The 26,371-nt window shown below is 46.8% G+C and overlaps 2 protein-coding genes across 3 annotated transcripts in view; one reads left to right on the forward strand and one right to left on the reverse strand.

The window, feature by feature from the left end:
• SMYD1 (SET and MYND domain containing 1) overlaps positions 1 to 13,496 on the forward strand; it is a 45,814-nt gene extending 32,318 nt beyond the window's left edge. For both annotated transcript variants that reach the window (XM_006111612.4, XM_006111613.4), the window contains 5 exons: positions 4,287 to 4,479; positions 6,589 to 6,681; positions 7,581 to 7,744; positions 11,455 to 11,623; positions 13,051 to 13,496. In XM_006111612.4, the coding sequence (XP_006111674.1) occupies positions 4,287 to 4,479; positions 6,589 to 6,681; positions 7,581 to 7,744; positions 11,455 to 11,623; positions 13,051 to 13,209 (778 nt within the window). In that variant the 3' untranslated portion in view covers positions 13,210 to 13,496. The remainder of the gene's footprint in view (positions 1 to 4,286; positions 4,480 to 6,588; positions 6,682 to 7,580; positions 7,745 to 11,454; positions 11,624 to 13,050) is intronic.
• A 7,236-nt stretch (positions 13,497 to 20,732) lies between these two features.
• FABP1 (fatty acid binding protein 1) lies at positions 20,733 to 26,082 on the reverse strand. Its single transcript, XM_006111611.4, has 4 exons — positions 25,927 to 26,082; positions 24,493 to 24,665; positions 21,596 to 21,688; positions 20,733 to 20,845 (listed from the first exon to the last, which is right to left on the reverse strand). Exons 1-4 carry the CDS (start codon positions 25,991 to 25,993, stop codon positions 20,795 to 20,797), a joined length of 384 nt encoding a protein of 127 aa, XP_006111673.1. The 5' UTR covers positions 25,994 to 26,082; the 3' UTR covers positions 20,733 to 20,794.
• Between the last annotated feature and the right edge of the window lie 289 nt (positions 26,083 to 26,371).

A 26,371-nucleotide genomic window follows, 5' to 3' on the forward strand; every position in this document is an offset into this window, starting at 1 on the left:
AAAAATCGAAGTCTGACCTCCTGCTTTTCATCAGGAGTAATGCTAATTCTGAGATAGCATTAGTGTGGATGCTGAAATAGTGCTGCTGTTTCAAATTAATTACTCCCCAGAGTAATTCAAACTAATTACTCCCCAGTGCTCCCTGGGGCTCTGAGTCCGAGGTAGCACATCCATATTAACAGAGCCTGCCTCGGACTAATTTCAAGGCTTGGACACACTAGTTCAAATTTGTTAAATTGGGAATTATTAAGTTGAATTTAGTAATTTCAAAATGCTTCCCTAGTGTAGACATGGCCTAAGAGACTAACAAAAATATATATAGTGCCATGAGCTTTCATGGGCAAAACCCACTTCTTCAGATAAGCTGGAATGTTGTTTGTTTCCACAATGCATTACATTCAGCCAGGACTGCAAAACAGACAAGTGAGTTTAATGTTTGTTTACAGATGTCATATCTGATCAGCTTTGTTTTCTGTCTGCCTTGTGTTGGCATAAGGGGACCATGCATTGGTTACAAACTCTGGAAGTTCATTGGAATTTTGGGGGACTGGGGAAAGGTTATGGAAGGAGTTTTGTTGATCTTAGAGCAGGCTCAAACCTTTAGTAAAAGAGGATGACTGTTCAAATTGTTTCATTTCCTGCGGTACCACCTTCCTACAGCTCATGTCTGCTGTGCTGCTCCATTTAGCTCTGTTCCTTACAAACTAATCTCATAGCTGCTGCTCTCAAGACAACACTCTTTGTAGGGCTTTATCCTGCTCTGACCACGGGGGCTTTCTGGACACGCTTTGCTGAAGCGTAGGCTTCATTTGCTACAAATCCCCAGGCCTTGCAGACAAGTACACAGCCCTTCGTGATGGATCAAGCAATTAACCAGTGACGTATTAGCAGGATTGGGACCCTGATAGATTAAAACAAGGTAAAATGTATTGTAGATCCAATCTCTGAACTAGCTCCATTTTGCTGACACGTAAGTATGCTAAACTATGCCCAAATACATTTTGTTCACTAAGGGTGCGTCTACACAGCCCCATTACTTCGGAATAACAATGCAAGCATCTACACAGCAATTCCATTATTTTGAAATAATGGATGGTTTATTCCAACTTCTGTAAACCTCATTCCATGAGGAATAACGCCTATTCCAAAATAGCTATTTTGAAATAGCTGTAGTGTGGATGCTCCACTGCTGCTATTTCGAATGAGCTACTCCCCAGAGCCGTTGAAAGTAATTACTCCCTAGGGCTCTGTGACAGGGCGCTCGCCCTGCACTGGCCCTTTAAGGGCAGACCCCGGCCTGAACCAGGGCCGGGGAGTTTAGCCCAGCTGAGGCTGTACTAGTCCATTAGGGCCCAGCTAGGGTGCCTATTCCGAACTACCGGTACACCTCATTTCACGAGGAGTAACGGTAGTTCGGAATAGGAACCTAGTCCGAACTACCTAGTTCGAGCCCCGTGTAGCCGCGCTGCACGGGGTTCGAAGCAGCGGGGATTTAAAAATGGCGGCTCCCCGCTTATGCAAATGAAGCCCGGGAAATTCAAATCCCGGGCTTCATTTGCAAGTGCGGTATGCCTACATTACCCTCCTAGTTCAAACTAGGAGGGTAGTGTAGACATACCCTGAGGAAGGTGGTCCTAGCTCTGGCTGTTTAGAAGGAGCTTGGTTTATGCATCCCCATATGAATGGGGGGAAGCATCAGACCCGCCCCCCCCCCCCCCCACACACTTACAATCAAACTGTTACCTTGCTTTAAGGTATGATAAGAGGAAGCTGCATGTCGAATTTGGTGGTCCTAGCTGTTACCATTTAGGAGGCGTTCTTAGACAAACAGACTCACACATGGACAGAGGGACAGACAGAGTGAGAGATGCACAAACTCTCTCAAATAACGTATATAAACAGCCTCGCACTTTTAACCATCCCATAAAGCAGGAACCTTTGTTGATAACCTAAGTCCCGGGGGCTAGCCTTGATCTGACCCCTGAGGCTTGGGGCTCCCTCCTAGCCTTGGGGAGCCCGCCGTGGGGCTGGAGCAAAAAAATCTACTAGCCTGGGCCTCCCTACACTCTGGTGTGTGAAGGGAATGTGGGGGGTGTCTTTCTCCTTCTCCGTTGGGGGCCACGTCAGTGGAGATTTGGTTTTTCTGTTTTGCTTCTCACTTGTGTGCAGCCCCCAGCTGATTTTTCTATGGGTTAGTGAGCCTCCCCCCCCCAAACAAAAAAAGGTTCCCCACTCCTACTAGGAAGCCTTATTTACAGTCACTTGATGGGTTTTCCCCCACCTTAGATAACCCTGTTGGGATAAATTCTCCTCTCATTTACACCACAGAAGCACATTAACTTCAGTGGGGTCACACCCACGTAAAAGAGAGGAGAAATTGGCCTGTGACACAAACTAGAATGGACTTTTGAGTGTCCCAGGTTTTTAAACACATGCCAAGAGAGGAAAGGAAAAGGCAAAGCACCATAGCCATGGGTGGTCGGTGAAAACAAGGCTGGGGGAGGCAAGCTCCCAGCTCCACCTCCAGCCCTGCCTCTTCTGCTAGGCCTCACCCCGGGAGGCGGGGCAGCGAACCACTACATGGAGGGGAGGGAAATGGGTGCGTGCTCGCCATAGCTTCCTTAGCCCCACTGGAAGGCGCACTGTGCTACGCGGCCCAGTTAAACCCAGCCCAGCCTCTCAAGCACTGTGGGAGGGAGGAGGGTGTGCCACGAGGCCAGCCTTAGCCTCCCCAGACCTGGAGCACTGGGAAGGCGGGCACTGGGGGCAGCAACCTCCATTAGGTGTTCTGGGGGCGGAGTGGGGGCTATTCCTGGTGGTTTGGGAAGGCAGACCCTTCCCCCACCTTACATAGCCGACGCCCATGACCATAGCTTTCACCAGAGTAGTAGCAATTGGTGTTTTCTGTATAGTCAGTAAAGACAGTAGTAACCTGGTCTCAAAATGATTGGCCTCGTATTTTTGAAGCTTGGTCACCTTCATCAAAGGGTTTGCTACACCGGTGGAGCGTAAAGACGTGGGGAAGTTTCTTTCCGATGCCTAAACCAGGGCTTTGAAAAAAACAGTCTCTCCTACCTTTCAGGAATCCCCCCCACATTTTACAGTAAGTCCCCTGCTGCCTGGCTGGGGTGTGCAGGGTGCGGTTTAGTTAGGGCTTTTTGAACAGTCCCATGGTGCAGGCATGATCGGAAAGTGCAGAGCTATCACCATAATTAGCCTATCGAGTATCTGTGTCTTCATTGGAGGGGATGCCGTAGTAAACTGGGGCATCGCAGTGGCCCTGAACACATCCAAATACTGTAATAAAGGGCTGTATCTAGAGTCACCCCATAACTGTATGTGCGGCTCCAGATCTGATCGTCACAGCTTTGCTACTTTCAAGTGAGCTTCAGGTTAGGGAGGGACAAAAGGGGGGTGAAGGCTTTGGATGGGACTTTTACAGCGTGCGTTAGAATTGCTCAAATGCTGCACAACTGTGGGGGGTTTTTCAATATTCGAAGGGTTAAAGTGGTCCTTCAAGACAGTCGCTCTCAGCCAGGGCTCTGGGGCCTCCTGGGGGCTGAGAGCAGGTTTCAGGGGGTCTGTCAAATAGAGTCAGCGTTAGACTTGCTGGGGCCCAAGACAGGAAACATACTGCATGGGGCTGAGCCTGTGGCCCTGAGTCTCACCACTGGGCACTGAAGCCGAAGCCTGAGCAGGGTAGTTTTGTGGGGGGCCCTGTGGTAGAATGCCCCAGGCAGCTTCTCTGCTTGCTACCCCTTAATGCTGGTGTGACAAACCCCGTGTGTGCATGCCTCAGTTTCCCAGGGCACTGCACCAGTACCTAGATGTTGAAGAGAATTCCGGGTGTGATAGCTTCCCACATGTACAAAGTGGTCAAAGCCCTTTGTCACCTCAGCCTAGGAGAGGGTGTATGACCTGGTGACATCTTTTGCCTGGGAAGCAGGAGAAAGGCCGGAGGAGGAGACTGGCTGGGGGGCTGGGACCAGGCTGCTGACTGAGGGGCAGTCTGGGCTGGCTTGGAGTAGCAACTGCCCTGCTTGCTACCTCCTAATGCCAGCCCTGGCTTTTATATGCAGAAAAGCAGCTACTGTGGCACAGGCGGGCTGTGTGATGGGTGGGGGAGCTTCAGAAAGAAACAGGTTGAGAACCCCCCTGCTTTTCAACAAGCGTTTGCCTCTGGGAGGCGAGATCCTCGGTAGAAACTGTCCTGTACAGAGCTGTGAATAGTGCCTGGGTTTCATACGTGGCTTTCTAATTCCACATCTCTTCTCATTTGAACCCAGAATCGAGCTGCGGGCACTGGGTAAGATCTCACCTGGGGAAGAGCTGACCGTCTCCTACATCGACTTCCTCAATGTCAGCAGCGAGCGGAGGCAGCAGCTGAAGAAGCAGTACTATTTTGACTGCACGTGTGAGCACTGCCAGAAAGGGATCAAAGATGACCTGATGCTGGCTGTGAAAGAAGGGGAAAACAAGGTACATCATGGGCGTTGTCAGTCATGGGATGGTGCTATTTCTTTTCTATTTGTATTGGAGCAGAACCTGGGTGCCCCCATCATGAATTAGGACCCCACTGTGCGAGGCGCTGTACAAACAGAACAAAAAGATGGTTCCTGCCCCTCACAGACTTAACATTTGAAGGATGTTTCCAAACCCAAAGTGCAACCATGTACTTTCGGTGCAAGAGGGCTCTTCATGTAGATAAAAGAAAAAGCAACAAGAAAGAACCAAAGTAAAGTCTCCTTGAGAGAGCACAGTGTGTGTGGCTCCTCTGTAGCGTCCAGCATCAACGTCTATCTAAGGGCTTGTTTGCATGAACAGATCACAGCAAGCTGTCACGTGACTCTGTGCCACACTAGCCTAACATACCTAACTGCGTGCACCCTGGAGATGTGGCTTGGCAGGTTGTTAATGGGCTTTACCCAAGTCCTGTTTCAAAGAGGACTAGATCACAACACTTTAACAAATTAAACCATGGCAAGAGAGTGAGGGGTGGATTCACACCCCAACTTGTCATGAAATAAGGCCTTGCCTACACTACAAAATTAAGTCGACCTAATATAGGCCAATGTACAGCTTCCACAGTAATACACACTGCCCTCCTTCTGCCAGTAGAGCGCTTCCTCAGCAGGAGCTCTTACACCGATTTAAGTAGGGCACAAGTGGCCATTTCCACAAATTTAGCAAAATCTAACAAAGATTCCTCAAACCTCCCGCAGTTCAGATGTCAGGAACAGTCAATGGAGCAAACCTAGGCTATGTCTACACTCGCGGGTTCTTGTTCAAGAACGGCTGGTCTTACAAAAGAACCCGCAGAGCGTCCACACTGCCCGCCCGCTCTTGCGCAAGAAGACAGGGCTTCTTGTGCAAGAGATACGCTCTTTTCTAACAAGTGTAAACCCTCTTGCTATGTGTTTTTGTGCAAGAGGGCAGTGTGGACACGTAGCAGGGGTTTCTTGCACAAGAAACCCCTATGGCTAAAATGGCCATCAGAGCTTTCTTGTGCAAGGGAATGCCCACACAGTCATGGATGCTCTTGCGCAAAAACACATGGCAGTGTGGACGTGTTCTTATGCAAGAAGTCATGCACAAGAACCTTTGCACAAGATGTTCTTGCGCAGGAACTTTCCCCAGTGTAGACCTAGCCCTAGAGTGCTGAATTCAAACCTTTTCCTCTTTCAGGAGGAATCAGAATCTATTCCTTGGTCAAAACCCAGGGCTACTGCTTTGGTTTCTGGTCACATATCAGTGTTGTGAGCTCTTGTGATTTTTATTGTGAAACTCACGATATAGGTGGGTGTTTTTCTCTAAGTCCTACCTCAAGGCATCATGTGATTATGCCACAATCTCAGCTTTCCTTAAAAACAAAAAAGGAGGCTTCTAGCCCTTGTGGTTGCAAAGAAATGGGAACTCAAAACAGAAGGCAAAGGAAAAGAACCCAACATTAATTTTTAACACAACCTCGATATTTTGGGGGCTGACTTGTGGTTCTGGAATGCTTGCAGCTGCCACTGAGGCCTGGAAGGGGCTTGCTTTCAAAGCCAGGAAGGAAATCAGGTTTTGTCGCAAGATGCTACAAGTTTTTCTAACACATAAATAAGATATAGGGTTACATTCCTCCCTGGTATAATCCATGGAAATTTCCATCGATGGCCCCAATCTTGTCATACATTGTGCACATGCAGCACCTGGTGACTCTGGGTAACCTCACTGTGGGCAGTTTATTCTCAGTCTCCTACTCTCAGACTTTTTCATCCCCCCCCCACTGAGGTTTGCAAGAATCTCCCAATGGCCAGTCACCAACTTTTGACATTTTATATGACCCAGCCAACAAAATCATGCCTCCCCTCCCCCGCCAAGCCCTCAGGTCTCTCCCCCTGCATCCCGGTGAGAGCACAATCAGTCTGCAGGTTAGTACAGGAAGGGGCCGATCCTGTTCCCAGTGAAGTCAGTGAAAGTTTTATTATTGAGCTTAATGGTAGCAAGCTTACAGGATCCCAGCGTGGCACCTGGTTCTATTCTGGGGAATACAGGTGCTACTTCAGCAGTGAATGCATTTCAATGGCTTTCCAATGCTGTCCTCAGCCCTCCCCAGATGCAGTGAAGGACGTTCTCCAGTTCTCCAAGGACACCCTGGAGAAGATCAACCAGGCCCGCTCCGAGGGGATCTACCATGAAGTAAGTCAGGGTGTCTTTGGTCTCTCCTTGCTGCAGAACGTCAGGGAAAGCAAGGTCACCTGGGGCACTTGATCTCACCGAGCCACTGGCGGACTCGGCCAGTGTTTGTTGTCATATTATGAAACAATACTTCAGGCAGGGGGATAGCTGCATACTCCAGCAAAGGAGTCAGTTTGTTGATGTCAGTATTTATGGGACAGACAAGGAATGAATACACTGATATAAATTCACCAGTTCCTTCCTCCCTGGCTCTTTCATTCTCCTCTGCTCATCTTGGCCTCCTCCTCCTCTCTGTCCACTGTGTGGTAGTAGGTGACCCTTCCACTGGGGCTGCCTATCTCACTGGAGCACTCTCGCTTGCTCTCCAGGGTAAATGAAGAAGGGATGGAACCAAGTCACAAGGGTTCTGATCTGGATCCAAACTCCTCCAGTGTTCAAGGGGAGCAGATCCAGTCTTTCCCCTCTGATCCATTTTACAGAGATTGAACCTCAACCACATGAGAGGTTTAGAGCTGGGGTCAATCCAGTCCCATATCTCTGCTGATGCACTTTAGTAGGGTGGGAAAGTTTGTATGACGGCCGCCATCTTTGCCAACACACCAGGGAGCTCCAGAACCAGGGACATAGCCAAGACTCCCTTGGTGAGGTTGTAACAGTCTCAAGTCCTTTGTGGAAGGGCACGGAGGGGAAACGGGTGATTCACTCACCAGTGGGTTACATTTGTACCCTTCCCTCTCACTTTCCTCGCTTATGTATAACAGAGCCTCTCTCTCTGCAGAGCAGCTATGGAGGCAACAGGAGAAATGTGAAACGTACAAGATGTAGTGCTTGGTCGGTAATTCTAGAGCAGGCAATGCTCTGACATCTCTTGAACTCATTTGCCTTTCATGGGTGCCTAGGTTGTGAAGCTCTGTCGGGAGTGTCTGAAGAAACAGGAGCCTGTGCTGGGAGACACCAACATCTACCTCCTCAGGATCCTGAGCATCGCTTCGGAAGTGCTCTCCTATCTCCAGATGTTTGAGGAAGCAGCAGGCTATGCAAAGAGGATGGTTGATGGTTACCTGTAGGTGATCAAATTTTCAGGCTGGCTCTTTTTGAGTCTATAATATAATTAAGACATTTTTAAGAATCTGAACCTGATTCTGCTCTCACTTTACAGTGATGTGAAACAGGAGTGAGTCCATTAAGGTCAATGGAGTGACATGGGTGTACAATCTGCATCCCTGAGCTCAGAATCAGGCCCTGCTTTTATTACCAAAGAGAGAGTTCTGCTCCCTTTGAGAATGGAAAGTTCCAAAGCAGGATGGTTTTGCAATTTACCTGCCTACAACTTTAGTTGGGGACTGGACAGGTTTAATTAGCCCATCTCTTTGGTTTGAGAAGCTGCCCAGAGCTGCTTAGAGGGTGAGCCAGAGAAATTAGACATGAAAATCTATTGTTATGTAAAGAACACACTGTGTTCCTGTACTGTGATCTCTGCTACTGTGAGAAGACAATTCTGGTGGACTGCACAGGTGGCACCATGTGCAAAATTTTGACTTGCCTTTTACCTTGTGCCACTTGCTCTCACTACTAATTGTTCCTTGCAGTTTATTCTGGAGTGTGAGAGTCAGCTTTTAAGGGCAGAAGGAATCATGACTAGATCATGGGTCACCAACACCCACCCACACACTCGCACCCTAAGCCCAGCAACTGACCTCAGACCAAAGTAAATGGAACCCATAGAAGACAGGAGTACTATGTGCAAGAGGTAGAGAACAGGTGGGACTGAGGTGCACCAGTGCCCGAAACCCTCACAATGGCAGGGAAACGATTAAATGAGACACACCCAGATAATCCTGGCAAGTCGCCTGCATTCCAGGCTGCAGAGAAAGGTGCAAAATCTGTCAAACTGACCCAGGGGGGAATTCCTTCCTGACCACATGCAGGGAGATCAGTTAGACCCTGAGCACGTGAGCAAGAACCAGCCAGCTAAGCAGCTGAAAGAGTGAATGCTTGATACCTCCTCAGAGCTCTGGACCAACTTGTCACATCTCTAAAACGGGCAACTCCAGCTCTGGCACCCGTGATACTTGAGAAGGGGGAGACAAGAAAAAGTTCCTACCAGAATACACTTGGCAGGGGAGAAATCCCCTCTTGACTTCCTGGTGTCTTTGCCCAGTCCCATTTTAAAGGACTCAAGTGCTGGGGGGAAGAGGACATTAGGAGACAGGCCTGTAGGGAATAACATATTCAACCTTGTTTTGGCTGGGGAGCTTTTCCATTGCAAAATAGTCTCTTGCTTTGTTGAGCCATCTCCACCTGGAAGCTGCCTTCCTTCTTTCCAGCAGCAGAGCCTTTTTTCGAAAAAAGTAGCCTTTTTTCGAAAAAACTTCACCTGCGTCTAGACTGCAGCCGCGTTCTTTCGAAATTAAATTGAAAGAACGCGGCTTTTCTTTCGACGGCGGTAAACCTCATTGCACGAGGAAGAACGCCTTCTTTCGAAAGTTCCTCTTTCGAAAGAAGGCGTTCTTGAATGTAAATAGGGCTTCTTCGAAAGAGAGCATCCAGACTCACTGGGTGCTTTCTTTCGAAAAAGCAAGCCGCTTTTTCGAAAGTTCCGCGTGCAGTCTAGACGCTCTCTTTTGAAAGAGGTTTGCAGTCTAGACATAGCCCAAGAGGAGATTGGCCAGAAACAAATACACAGCTAGTCTGGAAAAAGTATCAAACCATCTAGAATCTCCTTTCATTTTTAGCAGGCCCAGCAGCATCTTACCCAAGCACTTCCCGCATACTTATCATAATTTTAATACAATCTCCTTTCGATGGTCCTGTCCTACCAGATGGAAATTGCCGTTTTCTTTGTACATGCTGTTTCTACTTGTTTAGGTTATGTCTACACTAGCTTGTTAGTTCGAGCTAGGTAGGCAAATGAGGGCAACCAGAGTTGCAAATGAAGCCTGGGATATAAATATCCCGGGCTTCATTTGCATGTTCCCGGGTGCCGCCATTTTTAAATCCCCCTTAGTCCGAACTCCTTGCCCACGGCTACACGCGGCACGGAGTAGGTAGTTCGAATTAGAGATCCTAATTCGAACTACTTACTCCGTGCTGCGTGTAGCCATGGGCACAGAATTTGGACTAAGGGGGATTTAAAAATGGCAGCGCCTGGGAACATGCAAATGAAGCCTGGGATATTTAAATCCCGGGCTTCATTTGCAACTCCGGTTGCCCTCATTTGCCTAGTTAGAGCTAGTGTAGACATACCCTTTACTGACTAAAACAAGCTTCTATTGCAAAACCTGCCAAGCTTTGAAGAAGTGGCTTGGGTTTAATTCTGTTTGGCTCAGACTCTCCAATTTTTGTTTTGTCCTCCCTCAGACTAAGTTTGGCTCAAATGGCAAAGTGAGCACAGATTTTTAAAAATCACAGGTTTGAAAACTGCCTGAGAAAAATCATAGACGTTAGACATGGAAAAGGCCTATTACATCCCCTAATTCATCCTCCTGCCAAAGAAGCGTTGTTCCAGGAGTGTCTTGTTTGCCATGTTGTCCAATTTCATTTTGAACGCCTTTGATCACTGTTGTTTTATGAGCGCATTCCAGTGGAATGATCATCATAATCCTGGAAATGGAACCTGTGTAAAAACCTTGGCTCTTGCGCTGACCTGCTAAGTGACATGGAGAAAGGCATTTCACATGGCTGCAACTCAGATTCCCCATCTATAAAACTGGGGACCAGCGCCATCCTTAGGATTTATGGGGCCGAGGCAGTACTATTAAATTGGTGCCCCTCTGCCCAATGGCAGCCAAGGGGGATGATGATTTTTTAGAGATGTGATATTATAATCTTCAACAACATATTAATGATGTTTGTTTTTTTTAATTGTAAACTAGGATCCTGCAGAATAGATTATACCTGAGTCTGGCAAATGCCCATTAAATGGCTTTGTTACCACTTGAATAGCTTTCGCAGGTTCAGTGTTCCAGTGGTTCCCAAACTTTTCGGCATCATGCCCCCTTTTTGATGGTTGTAAAACCCTTATGCCCTCCCCCCAAAATAACAAAACTTGTTGAGCAAAAAAAAAAAAAAAAAAAAGGAACTGACCGGGGCAGGAAAACTTGATGGGGGGGAGAACTGGGTTGCCTCATGCATCTCCCCTCCCACTCAGAATTTCTTCACGCTTACCAGTTTGGGAATTCATGTATAGGTCTGGCAGGCATCTTTACTTTCAAGTGAACTAGATCCTCTCCAGAGCAAGCAGAGCCACAGAACAAGGACAGGAGGAGGTAGGTGGGTGGACATTAAGACAAAGGAGTGCCGCAGAGTTTCAGGTGCCCTACTCAACTGCGTATTCTGTACATGGGTAAGGACAACTCTGCTGGGATCAGCGATACTTTCCTTCCTTTGCAAAGTGCTTTGAGATCCATAAATGGAAAGTGCTCCATAAGAGCTAAGCATTAGGTTTACATTTAAATTCAAGCAATTGCTTCAGGTGTTGGAACTGCCCTGTTAGCAGTGTGGCATCGGCTCGTGACTGCAGTTGGACCAATGGAATGTGGGGTTGCAAATCTTTGGAGCCTGCATTATCAGCACAATGTTTGTTCCCAGCCAGGTTCTGTCACACTGAATAGTAGTGCCACTTATTGCAGTGGGTCCATTCACGGACTGAGGTAGCACTCTGTGTGAGTATGCATGGCAGAATCTGGCTCCCAGTAAATAGTGTGTCCAGTAATATTGACACGTGGGAAGTCAGACTCCCACCACAATAACATTTCTCCGTGTTTTTTCCAGGAAAATATACCATCCCAACAACGCGCAGTTAGGGATGGCAGTGATGCGAGCTGGCGTGACGCACTGGCATGCCAGCCTCATTGAAGCAGGGCATGGCATGATCTGTAAAGCCTATGCTATTCTCCTGGTGACCCATGGACCTACCCATCCAATCACCAAAGACCTGGAGGTAGGTGTCCAGTGTCCCTTGCACAGTTGGACACATGTCTGGGTAATCTGGGTTGCCTCACTGGTTACGAAGAGTTAAACTTAAACAGATGGGCAAAACAGATGCCTGAAAAACTGAGAACTGATCAGATAAAACTTGCTTTGCATAGTGGGGTTTTCACATTGATTTTGGGCCCACGTTGGGAGAAAAAGTCAGAATACAGCGTTGAAAACCCCCATGGAATAAAAGGCGATAATAACATTGGAAATTTTGAAACGTGCTAGTGATCCGAAAAGAAGTGTTTCATGCTGGAATGCAGATTTGAAATGAAAATGATCACATTGAATGGACATTTCAACTCACAGTTGATATTTTTAAGGAAAAATGATCTTTCAGAACAAAGGGTTTCATTTCCAAAGGTGGTATTGGGAAATTGGAAAAAAAAAAGTGCCCTTTTCTGATACAGTTGTTTTGCTCAGCTCTAGATTAGCCACAGAGCTGGGTGTAGGCTTTGCTGGGCCTTTGGAGAAGTGATGTGTTTTCTTGTATGCTCTGTCCCCACCTGACCTTGGCCTGTGGCACTGTGACTGGTGTGTGTGTGTGAATGAGACACTCACAGGTCTTTATGCAACCACCTCAGTAGTATAGGCCCAAAACCACTGCCAAATGTGCATTTTATTTCCTCAGCCCATCCTAGGGGCAGTGTGTTGCAGTGCTGTCCCAGAAGCTCCCTAGGAAAGGAACTGTGCTTTGGGAACCCACTTCATTCCATGCTCTTCTCTTGCCTGGGATAGTAATTTTTTGCTGGCCTACAGAAGCAGTAAGTTACTGGTGTATTTAGGGTGGAGTCGGGGCTGTTTGTTCCCTGAAACTCCCTGCCCATCTTCACCAGGAGGAGAGCAGTGAGTTCACAGCACACAGATCCCTGTGTCCCTGTATCCAAGGCCAGCTAGCCAGGAGAGGGGTGTTTAAAAAGAGTCCTTAGTACCCCTCCTCAGCCTATGCAGGTGCCGGACAGCCCCGTTATCTAATACTGGTAGCAAATTTGGCCTCGTGAAGAACTCTGGGTTGACAGCTCTGGGAATGGGAACCTATATTTGTCTACAGTAGAGCTACAGCGGACAACAGCAGGGACATCTGCCCCACACAGCCTTGCCATTAATCAGCCTAGCCTAAGAAGGACCACCACTGGATCTGGGACAGCCCTGAGGCTCCTTGTTTAGTCAGTGTTTGGCCTCCCTGATGAGGGCTGGGTTATGGAACCGGACTGAGATCATCCTCCCATGTCCCCGAATAATCATTAGATGGCACTGACTTTAAGCCATCTGATGGAAGTGGGGCACAGGAGGCCACTACCCTACCTTAGAAGGTACTTTATTCTTTTACTTTGAGAGCGACTGTCATAGAGTTTTCATCTCTTGGTCTGCCCCTTGATTTCATCCCTGCAGGTCATGCGTGTCCAGTCAGAGATGGAGCTGCGCATGTTCCAGCAGAATGAGTTCATGTATTACAAAATGAGAGAAGCAGCCCTGCAGAACCAGAAGATCCAAGTAATGCCTGAGCCCACCAGTGAAGCTTCGTCAGGCCTCTTCCACACGAAGCAGTAACCCCACAGCTTCCCAGAACCTGTATACCTGCACAGCTGGTAGAGCAGCAGGCCTTTCTGTTCCAGATCTGAAGAGGTTATTTCCAATAAGCACGGTGCCATCTAACTAGGAACACATCACTCTCTTGGGAGTGGCTCTTCTAGGTGCTCACAGCACCAGCTTAGAAATTTCTCTGGAAAATAGATCTCCTTTCCACAAATAATAAAAAGGTCATTATAGCCTTGCTTCAGCAGTAATTCATTTTAGGTCCAGTTCTCATCAAATAAAACCAAGTCCTGATGTCCTCAGTCTGTCAATCGGTTCTTTCTCAGGCAAAGCTTCCACTGGAATCAGCGGGAGCTTGCCCAAGTGAGATGGGGATAGAGCATAGTAAAAACAAGTATAGACAACAGGTTTCAGCTCAGAGGGACTCTTGGGTGTGTGAGGGTGGAGTGAAAACTGAGGAAAGCTATTAGGGTTTGGCACCATGGACGTTTTAATTAAAGCCACTTTTCCTCAGAACAACATTGTAGTGGAGGAACTAACCTGCCGGATGTAGCAGACTTTAGGCAGTACAATGACTCGTATGCAGACTGATTAGAAATCCTACCTTAGGTAGAAGAATTTAGGTACCACTAGGACTTGATAAACAAGGGCGATGATGGCTCAGCTGACACTGGTCTGCCCAGTAAAATTACATAGACAAGGGTTTAAATCTCAGCATGGATGAAGTCAAAGTAAGTTAGGATGATTGGAAATGGGGCTCTGGTATAGGTCCAAACCAGTGGCCAAGGCAGATTGAAACAGAATGAGGGGTTTCCATCACGCCGACCAGTGGGGTGGGGAGTGGAGGAGAAACAGTGCTCCCCTAAGTCCTGAGTGTGGCAGCTCCCATCTGTTGATAGTAAAAGGAGGGGGAGATGTTCTCTTCGCTGCTCCTACTTATGTTAGTTCCCCGTCCCAACCTGGGCTGGAGCATTGTCGTTGTTCTAATGTGCTTCGGCGCGATTCATGCTGGCCAGTCAAACTGTGTTGTGCTTATCTTGTTCAAATACGATGACCTTTAAACCCTGCTTAAACCAGCTGTATAAGTTAATTTGTGAGGGAAGTGAAGATGGGGCCTGCCGTGAGTACCACAGCTGGAGGGGGTAGCGTGACGATTCCGTTAGGAAGAGAATGAGAGGTGTCGTTGTCAATATCTTTCCTACATCCTTGATTTGGTTCAAGAAATGTGAGGTTTGGTTTGTATTTTTCTGGTGGTAGAGAATATGGCCTAGTGCAATGGGAAGGGAACTAGCATAACCCGAGTTCCATCTTGCCTGTGTCAATTGACTTTGGTAAAGTCAGTTAGTCTTACCAGCCAAATCTTGAGTTCAGTCTAAGCTAAGAAAATGTGAACTCTGTTGAGGCTAGAAAGAAATGTAAATGACATCAGTTTGGATTCACCTTTGTCTTTGGTCTTCTGTGCCATCATTTAGGGTATGTTTAGACTGCAAAGTTTTTCCAGGATATCCGAGGTATCCCATGTAGCCTGATCTAAGATTATGTTTACATTCTAATGACCCACCTTTAGGGTTGACAGGTTCTTTGTCCCAGGATCAGGCCCAGTATTCAATTATACAGTAATTGGGAACCCTGACGTGCATGGTTGCAACACTCACACTATGGAAACTCTTGTATATTTACAATATTTATAGTTTATTAATATGGTTAGCACAGTCACAAACACCCCAATTTCATAGGACAGGGAATGTCCATCCATATTTCCTTACCATATATTTACCTCATTCCTTCTAGAAAAATCTTAGGTGTTAGCCCATCATCTTTCTCATTATCTTCACCTTCCCCATCACCAGGGGCCATCCTTCTGGCCCTTCCAAGGACGACATCTTCCCCTTCCTTTCGCCGCTTGGCTGGGGTCTCACTTTTATACTAAGTGACCCTGATGATAACATGTTTTATGCATATTGAATAGGGGATGTTTCTAATGCAGAAGTGTTCTTTTCTTATTGGTAAATGTATCATTGCTCTTAATTTATTATCATATACGTCAATTCGTTGCCATGGGCCTTTGTGGTTATCTGTTGCAACCAGTGACCTGATTACTTAACTCAGCCTTACTCAATTATTTTGGGACTTTTATATAATGATACATTTGCTGAGTCTGAGGGTATTTTTCCTACCATCCTGTGTGGGTGCAAGGTCCAAACCTAAGTTCCCCTTTTCAGTCCTGGAAAACCATAAATAAGCTATGACCGGAATCTGGGTAAGACCATGTCTCAACCATGGAAGTCTGCTAACCTCAGCTTCTGCTGCTCTTGAAAATGGCCTGTTGCAGCCTGGACCAAAGATAAAATATTGCCCCATATTACTTGAGCTGGACTGTGAGCTTATGCATGTTCTTTCATTCAAGTGCAACCCTGCCTTAATGCAGACATGGTGCTCATTGGAAAGTGCATTCAGAGGCTGAACCATTTTGTTATTCCCTAGAGCAGGAATCACTGCACTGACGGGGTACCCAACTCACCAGGTGGCCTAGGGCTGGGCTGTCCGGCACCCATGCTGCTCCTATGCCTAATGGCATCTGGACTGCCACAGCCCAGTCAATGCATGGCACCAAAAGGCTTGTGGTTGACTGTGTGGGGGAAGACAAGCAGTATATGCCCACGGACATATAGGTACAAGCAGAAGGACCACTAATTTGGGGCTCTTGCTAGACTCTTATATACCAACATGTCCTGGCCCCAACTAAGAAAGGGCACGGACCTGTATCCAGGTGGGTCAATGGCCAAGTCCCTGCCAAGGAGTTGAGTGCTGCTGTGCTAGTATTAGTGGGCCTTCACAAACTGCAATGGGCAGACATAAGGCCTAGTGTATTACACTTGAACCCAGACATCGGTCAAGCTAACACACAGGGCCTCCTGAGAGCAGCTTTTAGAAGATTTCTTGCTTTACAGCTTTTAGCTATTACTAAATTAATTTAAATTAACACAAACATATTATTAGCATGATAGGCAAGTAACTTGATAGGCTACACCCAGAAAAACTCTGAAAAAAAATTTGGAAAAGCAGATGCATTTTTTTAGCATCCTTGGCAACCTCATTCTACGAGGAAGAAGGGATGTTCCGAAAGAGGCTTTTTTTCTGACATTTGGCTGTGTGTAGATGGGCCAGTTGTCAGAAAAGCCTCTTTCAGAAGTTTGCAATTTGCATCTCTTTTTCCGATAGAACTTTGTAGTCTAGACACAGCCTTAATAGGAAACAAGTTTATGACAAACCAAATATTCTTCACACAATGCACAACTTGTGTAACTCGTTGCCAGGGGGTGTTGTGAACTATAATAGGATTAAAAAAAGTATTAGATAAGTTCATGGAGGACAAGTCTATCAATTGCTATTAGCCAAGATGGTCATAGAAGACTAGGATTGGTCATGATGCAACACCACGCTTTGGGTGTCCCTAAACCTCTAACTGCCAGATGCTGGGACTGAGTGACAGGAGATGGAACACCTGATGATCGCCCTATTCTGATAATTGCCTCTCAAGTTTTTGGCAAATATCCTGTCAGAAGACAGGATACTGGGCTAGTTGGGCCTTTGGTCCAACCCAATATGGCTGTCCCTGGGTTCTCGTGTTCTCCATCTGTAAAGTACAGATTAATCAATCTCAGAGTCTGACCTCCTGAATAGCACAGACCAGAGGACTTCCCTGAATTAATTCCTGTTAATTAATTAATTAGAGCATGTCTTTTTTTTAAAATGTCCAATCTTGATTTTAAAATTGCCATTTATGGAGAATCTGCTGCAACCCTTGGTGGTTTGTTTCAATTGTTAATTACTCTCATTGTTCTAGCCTGAATTTGTCTAGCTTCAACTTTCAGCCAGTGGATTTTATTCTTTGGCTATGTCTACTCTACACAGCGTTTAGCAACAAGGATGTGTCAACACAGCCCTGTCACTAAAAGTCAGCCTGTGTGAATGCTGTAGAAACAGGGTTTTTAAACAAAAGGGTGTTTTCTGTCTGTCAGTATTTCAGACCTCATATTCTCCAACTCTCCAGTGGTGAATAGCAGATCAAATTAAGGGCATATTCAAGCAGTTTCTCACTGCTCCTGACCAGAAAAGCCAATGAAATAAGGTCAGGCTCTTTTCTCACGATATTCATTGACTTTGCTGCAGTTACTCTAAATGAACATGGGTGTAATGCAGATGAGAATCCGTCCCATAGCACCCACCTTACATTAGTCCATCGTGTATGGTGTCTGGCCTTCGGTCTGGCCAATCCCAGATGATTCCAAGGGGTGACATTCTTTCTTGACTCCGACAGTGAACATTTCACACCTGAAGCATGTGAATTTCCTACCCACTGCTATTACCCATAGCTACTGATGTTACTAAAGGTCATAAAACTATGCAAGGACACAAGGTGGGCGAAGTCATATCTTCTATTGGACCAATCTCTGTTGGTGAGACAAGCTTTCAAGCTTACACAGAGCTCTTCTTCAGGTCTGGGAAACAAACTTAAAAGGTTGAATTGGGGTAGCTGCCCTAATGCAGCTGTATGGCTGTAGTGCTTTCGTAAAGATGCTCTAACCCGACAGGAGAGTGTTAATTTACCTCCCCATGAAGCAGTATCTATGGTGGTGGGAGAAGCTCTCCTGGCCATGCAGCACTTTCTGCCTGGATTAATGGAAATAACTGTGTGGCTCAAAGGTGTGGATTTTTCACGCCCTGAGTGATATAGTTACACTGATACAGGTCTGTAGTGTAGAGCAGAACTCAGTGTGGGTTTGTTTACACTGCCACTTTACTGTGCTGTAATGTTCTTGCTCAGTGTGTTTAAAACCATCCTCCATCCTCACCATGTAAAGCACCAGTGTAAACAGGCTCCCAGCATGGTTAGCTATTCCCCTCAGGGGGTGACTTACCTACAATCCTAGTGGCCACACTGCTAGGGCTGTGATTTAAATTTAGTAATTCAGAGAAAGCTGTGGTCATGGCTACATACAAGATGTAGCAGATTGTTTGGCATCAGTGATTAACACATAATTCAAGGGCCTATTCAAGTGAAGTGGCCTGTAACCGCGCACTAATCACTGTGGGATGGGAGGCAGCTAGGGTGGCTGTTAGTGGATTACAGATTGGTATAATAATAAAAGGTCAGGGAAGCACCAACCAGCCGTCTGGACAGCTGAGGCCATGCATCAGGACTCATCATTCTGAGTGCAGTGGGGGGCAATGTGCTGTGTGGTGCACTGGGGGCTCTTTGGAAGCCCTGGCACAGATCTGTCCATGAGCTAATTCTTTATGATGTACTCCAATGTTTCCTCTCATTTTTTTCATCCATGTGTAACCCACATACCTGGTATGGTTCACTGTGCCATGTAGGGGCACTTGGATCACTTACAGTGAGAAATAAGAACAATGGAGCTCTACAGCTTATGCCAGAGGTGGCCAACCCATTAAATGAAGAAAGCTACAACAGTGTCAGAAAAAATGCAAAGAGCCGCACCAAAACTGTTGGGAGAAAAAAAAAAGAGACCCTGCCACTTTAAAAACTGTACATCAGGCTCCCATCAGCTGCCGGCATCTTGCCAGTGTCATTTTGTTGGACAGCTCCCCTGCACCCAGTGAGTACAGGGGGCTGGGGCTAGGGGCCGATTGCAGGGGTGCATGGGGCGGCTTCGCAAAGACATGGGGGAGGCTTTGCGAGCTGCACTTTCAGGGGTGAAGAGTCACCTATGGCTTGCGAGCCGCAGGTTGGCCACCCCTGGCCTAGGCTGAGAGCCAGCTGGCTTTATAGCTTAAGCTGTAGAGGTTCCTGCACTAAGCTCCAGTGATCTCAGGCTCAAATCTGCCTGCTGGTGGTTACACATGCACAGAATAAATTTTGTGATGTGCACCAAGCCATGTCAGATGGAAACACATGCTGCTGGCTGTGGGAGGCTGCTAAATAGCTGGGCGGCGTTTGACTTCTCCTGGGTAGCCACCCAAGCATTCAGCTTACAGAGAATACTGTTTCTGGAGCAAGGCAGTCTGTAACACACAGTAAAGGTCTTCCCCTGGAATAGGTGAAAGTGTTGTTCTATCGTTAAGCCTGGTATTTTCCTCCAAGAGTTACTTTGACGCACCTAAAAGGGGCACTGGCATGTGCTTGGGCTTGGAACCCCTTCCCCAATGCTGGGGATCCCCAACCCAATACTAGAAGAAAACTCCTTTGTGAGATGAATTCCAGACTCTCCAGCAGGATGAGTAGCTCTGAACAGCTTTGAAATCATGTCAGTGTTTCTTCAGAGGTCAATGACACGTCCAGGGGAGCAAAGTGTCACTTTAAATCCCCAAACTGTGCACTGAATGCCCATCCCACGTAAGGCAAGAGAGGGAAGACTATATTAAGAAGCTCTGCCATAGTGTTTTTCAAAACATGGGGCAAGCCTTCCTGAGACTGGGGGTGGAGAGGAGGCAGGGAGTGGGGCAGAGCGGGGTCACAAACCTATGGGGAAGTGGACTGGCAGCACGTATGCATGGATTAGTCCAGAGCAGATGATACAAATCTAATTTCCTTCTTTGGCAGGGTTATTGGGCTAGTCACGGATGGGGCGGGCAGCAGCACTTGTGCTATAGCTTGGTTTTTTGGACACAACCCCACATAACTTTCTGATATGCAAGCTACGGCATTGAGGTCTGGAGGAAATTACTACAAGGTGGGTGCACAACTGCTTGAAAAAAAGCATAGTCAAAGAGTCAGAGGAGACTGGTGAAGGGGAGCAGGGACAGCAGGTCCTGCCTCTCCCCGCCCCGCCTCTTCCGCTTCTCTGGAGCGACGCAGCCCGGAGGATTAGCAGAGCTGGTGCCGGCAGCAGGAGTCCTGTCTGGCATTCATCGGCAGCAGGACAAGTGGAGCAAGGCAGCCCCAGTTCACTTTGCTCCCCGGCCGCATCACTCCGCTTCCTGCAGGGGAGTGCAGGACTGTCCCGCCCCCTCCCTGAGTGACGCAGCCAGAGGAGCGCAGCGAACTGGGGTCATAGCTCCACTTTCCCCACTGCTGCCAGTGAGTGCAAGAAGGGGGCAGACCATCACTGCAAGCACCAGCCCCTCCTCCCTGCTAGGGATCCGCCAGCTGCTGACTGGCCCCCACACATTGCCTATGCAAAGGGTAGTTATCAGTGGTTTACTGTCCATTTGGGAGGATGGCTCTCTTGGATCCTGCAGGAGAGTCTGTTATTAATGACTTGGCTGATGGAGTGGGGAGGACACATAACATTTGTGGATGACTGGGAGCGGTTTTACGAGTGCTTTGGAAGACAGGCTGAAAATTCGAAATGGCCCAGAGAGCAGCGCGGTCACTATAGCCTGTTCAGTCTGGGTTGCACCTGCTAGCAAGTCTGTGCTAATTGCAGGGGACTTTTGTGATACAGAGAGTTGTTCAGTAGGGAAATGGATAGAGACTATGACCCATACAGCTCTTACAACTGGCCTCTGTGAATTACAGCACTGCCACCACCTGACCATGAGGATGCTAACAGCAATAACAACGAAGAGGCTTTAATACAAACTGTACTTTATTGGGTGCACTTTACACACTAGAATGTGTGTATCCGTATCTCTAGATTCTCTTGCTGATTCTCGTGTAGCTGATGTCTCCTAGGGTCATTATCTAAAAACCAAATAAAAAGCACAAAGTTTTAGTCTTTCATTGAAGTTGTCTGCAAATATCACACAAACCAAGGCCTTGATCTAGCAGACCAGCCACTACACTTGCGGCCCAAGTACAGCCAACTCTATCTCATTTAAATTGTGCAGCTAGCCCTTTTAATAAATACTCTAAAACTCTGTGAACAGTTTGATCTTGCTTATTTGAAACCACTCATATGAGCTTCCCTTTTCTCTGAGACAGACTCATTTCCCACAACTTCTAGTATAAAATAAGGATCACAAAAAAAATTCTTCACTTACCCGAAGACTTGCTTATTCCCACTTTTTTAGTGACCCCAATGCTAGCTGGATATTTAAAGGTCCACTGAACGTATCATCTTACATCTTCTCATTAAAATGGCCTTAAATGGCCACTTGATTGACCACCCAAACTTAATTACCTGGTAGATATTGGTCATTAACAAAAGGCCAAATTACACAGAGATTTGTAGTGATCTCTGTAAAATAACACATTCTCCCACATTACTATAATAGGCAAGTTCCTTAGCTGGTGGGAATTAGCATGGCTCCACTGAAGTCAGTAGAAACATGCCAATTTATAGCTGCAGACGTTTTGGCCCAGTGTATAAAATGATTCTCAGTGTCAGTATTTTATGCTAACAGCTACTTGCTCTTGCTAGTCTCCATTAGAAACTCCCACATGTTATGTGATGGCATTATTCTCACATTCTATGTAACCTTGTGCACTTACATTGGTGACAATGTCTCCATTTATTTCAGTGATGGATTTGATTTTGTTCAAGTTTGTGACCAGTTTATTGTCTCCTTCCATTTGAACAACAGCCTGATGGGGGGAGAGAGACATGAACATTATCGCCTGAGGAATAAAGACCAATTTGCACTCATGTGTCAGTACATTACGCACATGTAAGATCATAGGCACAGAACCCTTGGGTGCTCAGAGGCAGGGCTGGAGCCAGAGCTGGGGCAGGGAGAGGGGTCAAGAATAACCCCCCCACCTATGTGTAAGACTCCAAATTTAATAAAGGTGTGAATTTGAAGTGGATTAGTTAAATCTCATTAAATCCCTGCGTGGTTGCTGTTAATGCAGAATTAAAGTGGACTTAATTCCTTTTAGTTTAATTCACTTTGGAACTGAATTAAACTAAACCAAATTAAGGCTACTTTAATTTTGAATGAGAATGTTCACACAGGAGTTTAAAGAGGTGTAACTAATCCATTTCAAAGTCACACCTTATGTTTCTTCAGGCTAACTTTCCAGGATGTTCCTGTGTAGCAACCACTAAGTGGTTGAACACAACTGATAAATGAAATTACACAAATAAAACCCTTCAATAGGAAAACATTAATTATCTGTCTACCTCCTTAGACTATAAGCTCTTAGGCGAATGTCCTCTTGTTCCATGTTTGTACAGCGCCTAGCACAGTGAAGCCCTGAACCATGACTGGGGCTTCCCGGCAGTATGATAATACAAATAGTACTGATCCATCTGTTTTTGAGTGGCTGTTATATGGAAGATACAATTTTTACAGCGTCATTTGCAGAGAATTCTCCTTTAGCTCGATTGGTGGTGGCCTACGGTTTGCTCCAGAAGTTCATGACTCTATCCCTAGGACAATGTGTGTGGGATAACAGAGACCTCTAGATGTGTAGCATTGCAGCGCTATTTCAGGTGACTGAGGAATTTCTTCAGACTTCAAAGCATGTAGAAAGCCACCTGCTGGTGAAGTCGAGAAGGTGAGGGGAAGGATTTGCCAATGCTGTGGCTTTAATGTCTGGTGAATCACTGCATCTGTCTTTCCCCCTCTAGGAATCCAGTTTTAAGAGGTATAAAATTCCACAATCACCCACCAAATGCAAAGAGAGGCAGAGGAGGGAGCAGTCAGAACAGCCAAAGTGCCTGCGTATATTCCTTCTTTAAGAAAGCAGGGTTTTATTTTATGCCTGTACATCTCCTGCCACATTTTCATCATCACCTTTTTTAACTAAAATGGAACTCGGTGGGGCCTATAGTTGCTAAACTAACAGCTACACCCTTCATTTGCCGGCCTGCATCAAAGCCCATCACTGCTGCTGGGCTAATTCTCCACTCATGGAAATGGGTGCAGCTCTGTGAACCCCGACTACATAACGTCAAGCCTTTCTGAGCTGGTGATGCTGGAAGAACCGTAGCCACATGTGTAGAGGCTTGTTCCTTGTGGCTCTCGCACATGACATATGGGAAGTGGTGGGAAAGAGCAGCGACGGCCACCTTTCCAGGAGCAGCCTATTGTTTTGGACGTCCGACTTTAGAAATCCAAGGTCTGCTTCTCAGAGGTGCCGAGGGATGAGTGTAAGTAGGAATCCACGAACAGTGAGCAGCCACGCAGCCAACCAAAGTCAATGGAAAGTGCATAGCCCCTTTGAGAATGGAGCCCTACAATAGGGGGTTCTACAAGAGGGCACTCAGAAACGGGGGCATCCTACACTAGAGGCCACTTCTGAAACTTTGCTGACTCAGCCAGTGGCAGCCCACGGCAGTGAGCGCCGCAGCCAGGGCCACAGACTCTGGCTCATGCTACGGGGCTAACAATAGCATATGTAAGCTGCAGGTTGGGCTCCAAAGCCCACCCCATCCCAGGCTTCAGAGCCTGAGCTGCAACTTCTGCACAGCTATTTTTAGTGCTGTGACATGAGCCCCAGGAACCTGAGTCTGCTGACCTCAGCATAGAGACTCACTGCCACAGGCTGAGTAAGCCTTCCTTACACAACTTGCTGATGGCCCGATTAAAGCAGAGCCAGGCACAGCACCCCACCCAGCTGGGTAGATGCCCTGTCCATTGGGCAATGCTGCCTTCAGCGGCTGTGTGGAGTTTGACTTCCCCTTCACTCATGTGGCTGAAGTGTGAGCCAAGCTCAATCCATGAAGCTACACAGTACAATCCACGGTCACCTTGACTTTACTTCCTGGGACTCAGGCCATGGTTACTATAGGTCCCGGTGTAATGCTGACAGGTCATGAGCCTCTACTGCATGAGCTAAAAGCCAACTGGCTCTCAGCCAAGGTACAGAGCAGGCTCAGTCTCTTTCTCTGTAGGTAGTCTGAGGGCCACTACATGGGACAGTGAAGCACACCCAGCAGCTGTGTGGGTTACACCAGCACGCAGTGCTCCACTTAGATCCATGTGCAGGCAGGGAGCTCTAATTTCTGAGGACCACACATCCCTATTACACACCAGGGGCCAAATTCTTTGACCGTGTAAATGGGTGCAATCCCATGGAAGTTAACAGAGCTGCACCCATTTACATGAGCAGAGAATGTAGGCCAGCAGTTTCCATGCAGCCGGAGGATCTCCTGGCAAGCTGACGCTGTGGCTGTTAGCTGAGCAAATCTGGACACCTCTGGGTTATATGAAAAGGAAAGAAAGTGCTACAAGCTCCCCTCCCCCCCCAGTAATCATTGTGCTGGGGCCCAAGGCATTGTCCGTTCAGCCCTTCCTGCGGGACAGTGTTGCTGGGCCACAGTGTAAGGGCAGGATCCTGCTAGGCCCTTCCACAGGACACTGAGCCCTCTCAAGGTGCTCAGCGCCCCATAGAAGATGATCAGCATCCCACAGATTTACACAAAGGGAGGACCGGGTACCTACCTTGACCTTCTCTCCTGTTGGGGACTCCAGCATGGCCTCCTCTCCAATAGTGAACTCATTGGTCAGCACTTTGCTGCCGGTTGTCACGGTGACCTTGAACTTTTTGCCATTCTGCACGATGTCTGAGATGCTCTTGATGTCCTTGCCCTTTTCAATCAATTCCTCAGAGAGACCTGGCCAGAAATAAAAGCCCAGGCTGAGTGAATGATCTGAGGAGAGCTACCACCGGGGAAAATGGGGGAAGCCACACACACAAAGCCAGCTTTCAGGGCTGTGAAATCCATGGCTGAGCAGGCTCCTTGACTTGTACACAGTGGTCCCACTCTAAGGGACACTTCCTAAGTTAGCACAGGACCATGCAGTCAGCTGCTATTTGGGTGCAATGAATAACGCAATTCATAGCCTCGTCTGGGGACAGTCTCCACCTCAGGACTTGTTCCCTGTCCTACAAGACTGATTAGAAAGAGGAAGCAATGCCACCCCCTGCTCTCTTCCCTGCACCTTGAAAGTCTCAGGAGAAAGGAAAGATCAATCAGAAGAAAATGGACGGAGGAGAGAAGAAGACAACAAATTTTGGGGTGATGTGGAAGGGGTAGGGTCCCCAAAAATATCCTGCGTGGCATCCCTCAAATTCCTGAAGCCAGTCGTACACATGAAAGGTAAAAGGCATGTCACAATATGTGGAACAAATGATAAAGCACATCAGTGATAAATACCTAGAGAGGCTGTAGAAAATAAAAACCGTGGCTAGAAAGTTATTGAAAATGTAAGCCAACATTTTCAAACTGGAGTGCCTAAAAGTAGGTCCCTACATCTACCTCCAGCCACTTCATTAAATGGCCCATTTTACCTAGCTCTTGGTGAGCAATGGAATCAGAGGTTTCATTCAAAAAACAAAAACAAAAACAAAAAAAAACCAACCAAACAAAAAAAGCAGAGTGACAGATTAAAAGAGTCCAGGCAATCAGATTCTTTTAATGGATTCCTAGGATGAGCTTCTCAGTCAGAGTAAATTGTCACAGCTCCACTAGCTTAGATGGAAATTCCTGCCAGTCTGCAGTAGCTGAGGATCTGGTCCAGAGATTTATAGACCAGGAGGGATCATTATGATCATTTTAGACCAATTTCCTGCACAATACAGCCCAGAGAATTTTATGCAGTGTTTCTAGCATGTCAGCCATACAGACTTACTCATTTGTGTGTTCTTTTCACAAGTGTAGGCACTTGTGCACATGCACAGTGTTATGTATTTTAAATGCACATGAATGCATAGAGACAAAGCAAGGTAACATTCAACATTAGACATGGAAATGATTTTGGTCTAAATCCTGGCTTCCTGCATACAATGTTATTTTGCAATTTTAAATAATGCTGGACACTACAGACAAATGGAAGAAACACGCAGTCAGCATAGTTACATTATTTGACACTTACCAAGGGCCTTCATGAAAGGCTCAAAATTTTCATGGGACTGCAGTTCAAACTTTCCGTTGAAGCTCATGATGGAGATGTTCTCTGAGGCCTTGTTGGGAGAGAATGTAGCTTGCCAATAACCACTGCTTGGGCTTTATAAAGATCCGTTGCCTTGAAAGTTGGTCAGAGGTAATATGATGTAATTCTTTTATGGCCTTGCTCAAACATTAACATAGGACTGAGCAATGGTCAGTGGTAAATTGCCCTCAGATTTGGACCTAGTCTTATAAAGTGGGGGTAGGTTATTTTCTATAAAGCCATGGAATTACAGCTAACAACATGCAAAGCCGCATCTGTTAAAGCTAAAGAAATGAAACAAAAAAGTGCAGAGAGATCTTGTCTGCTGAGAGGCAGAGAAAAAGCCAAATGATTTAAACCAACTAATGCAGCTGGTCTCAGATGCCGC

The sequence above is a fragment of the Pelodiscus sinensis genome, chromosome 5 (assembly GCF_049634645.1).
Source record: "Pelodiscus sinensis isolate JC-2024 chromosome 5, ASM4963464v1, whole genome shotgun sequence".
Lineage (NCBI taxonomy): Eukaryota > Metazoa > Chordata > Testudines > Trionychidae > Pelodiscus > Pelodiscus sinensis.

Excerpts from the sequence above, each read along its gene's own strand:
- FABP1 (XM_006111611.4), bottom strand. The coding sequence starts at position 25,993 with ATGAGCTTCAACGGAAAGTTTGAACTGCAGTCCCATGAAAATTTTGAG. Across the intron at positions 21,689-24,492 it reads CAACAGGAGAGAAGGTCAAG|GCTGTTGTTCAAATGGAAGG; the intron begins GTAGGTACCCGG and ends TCCCCCCATCAG. Across the intron at positions 20,846-21,595 it reads ATGGAGACATTGTCACCAAT|ATAATGACCCTAGGAGACAT; the intron begins GTAAGTGCACAA and ends TTTGGTTTTTAG.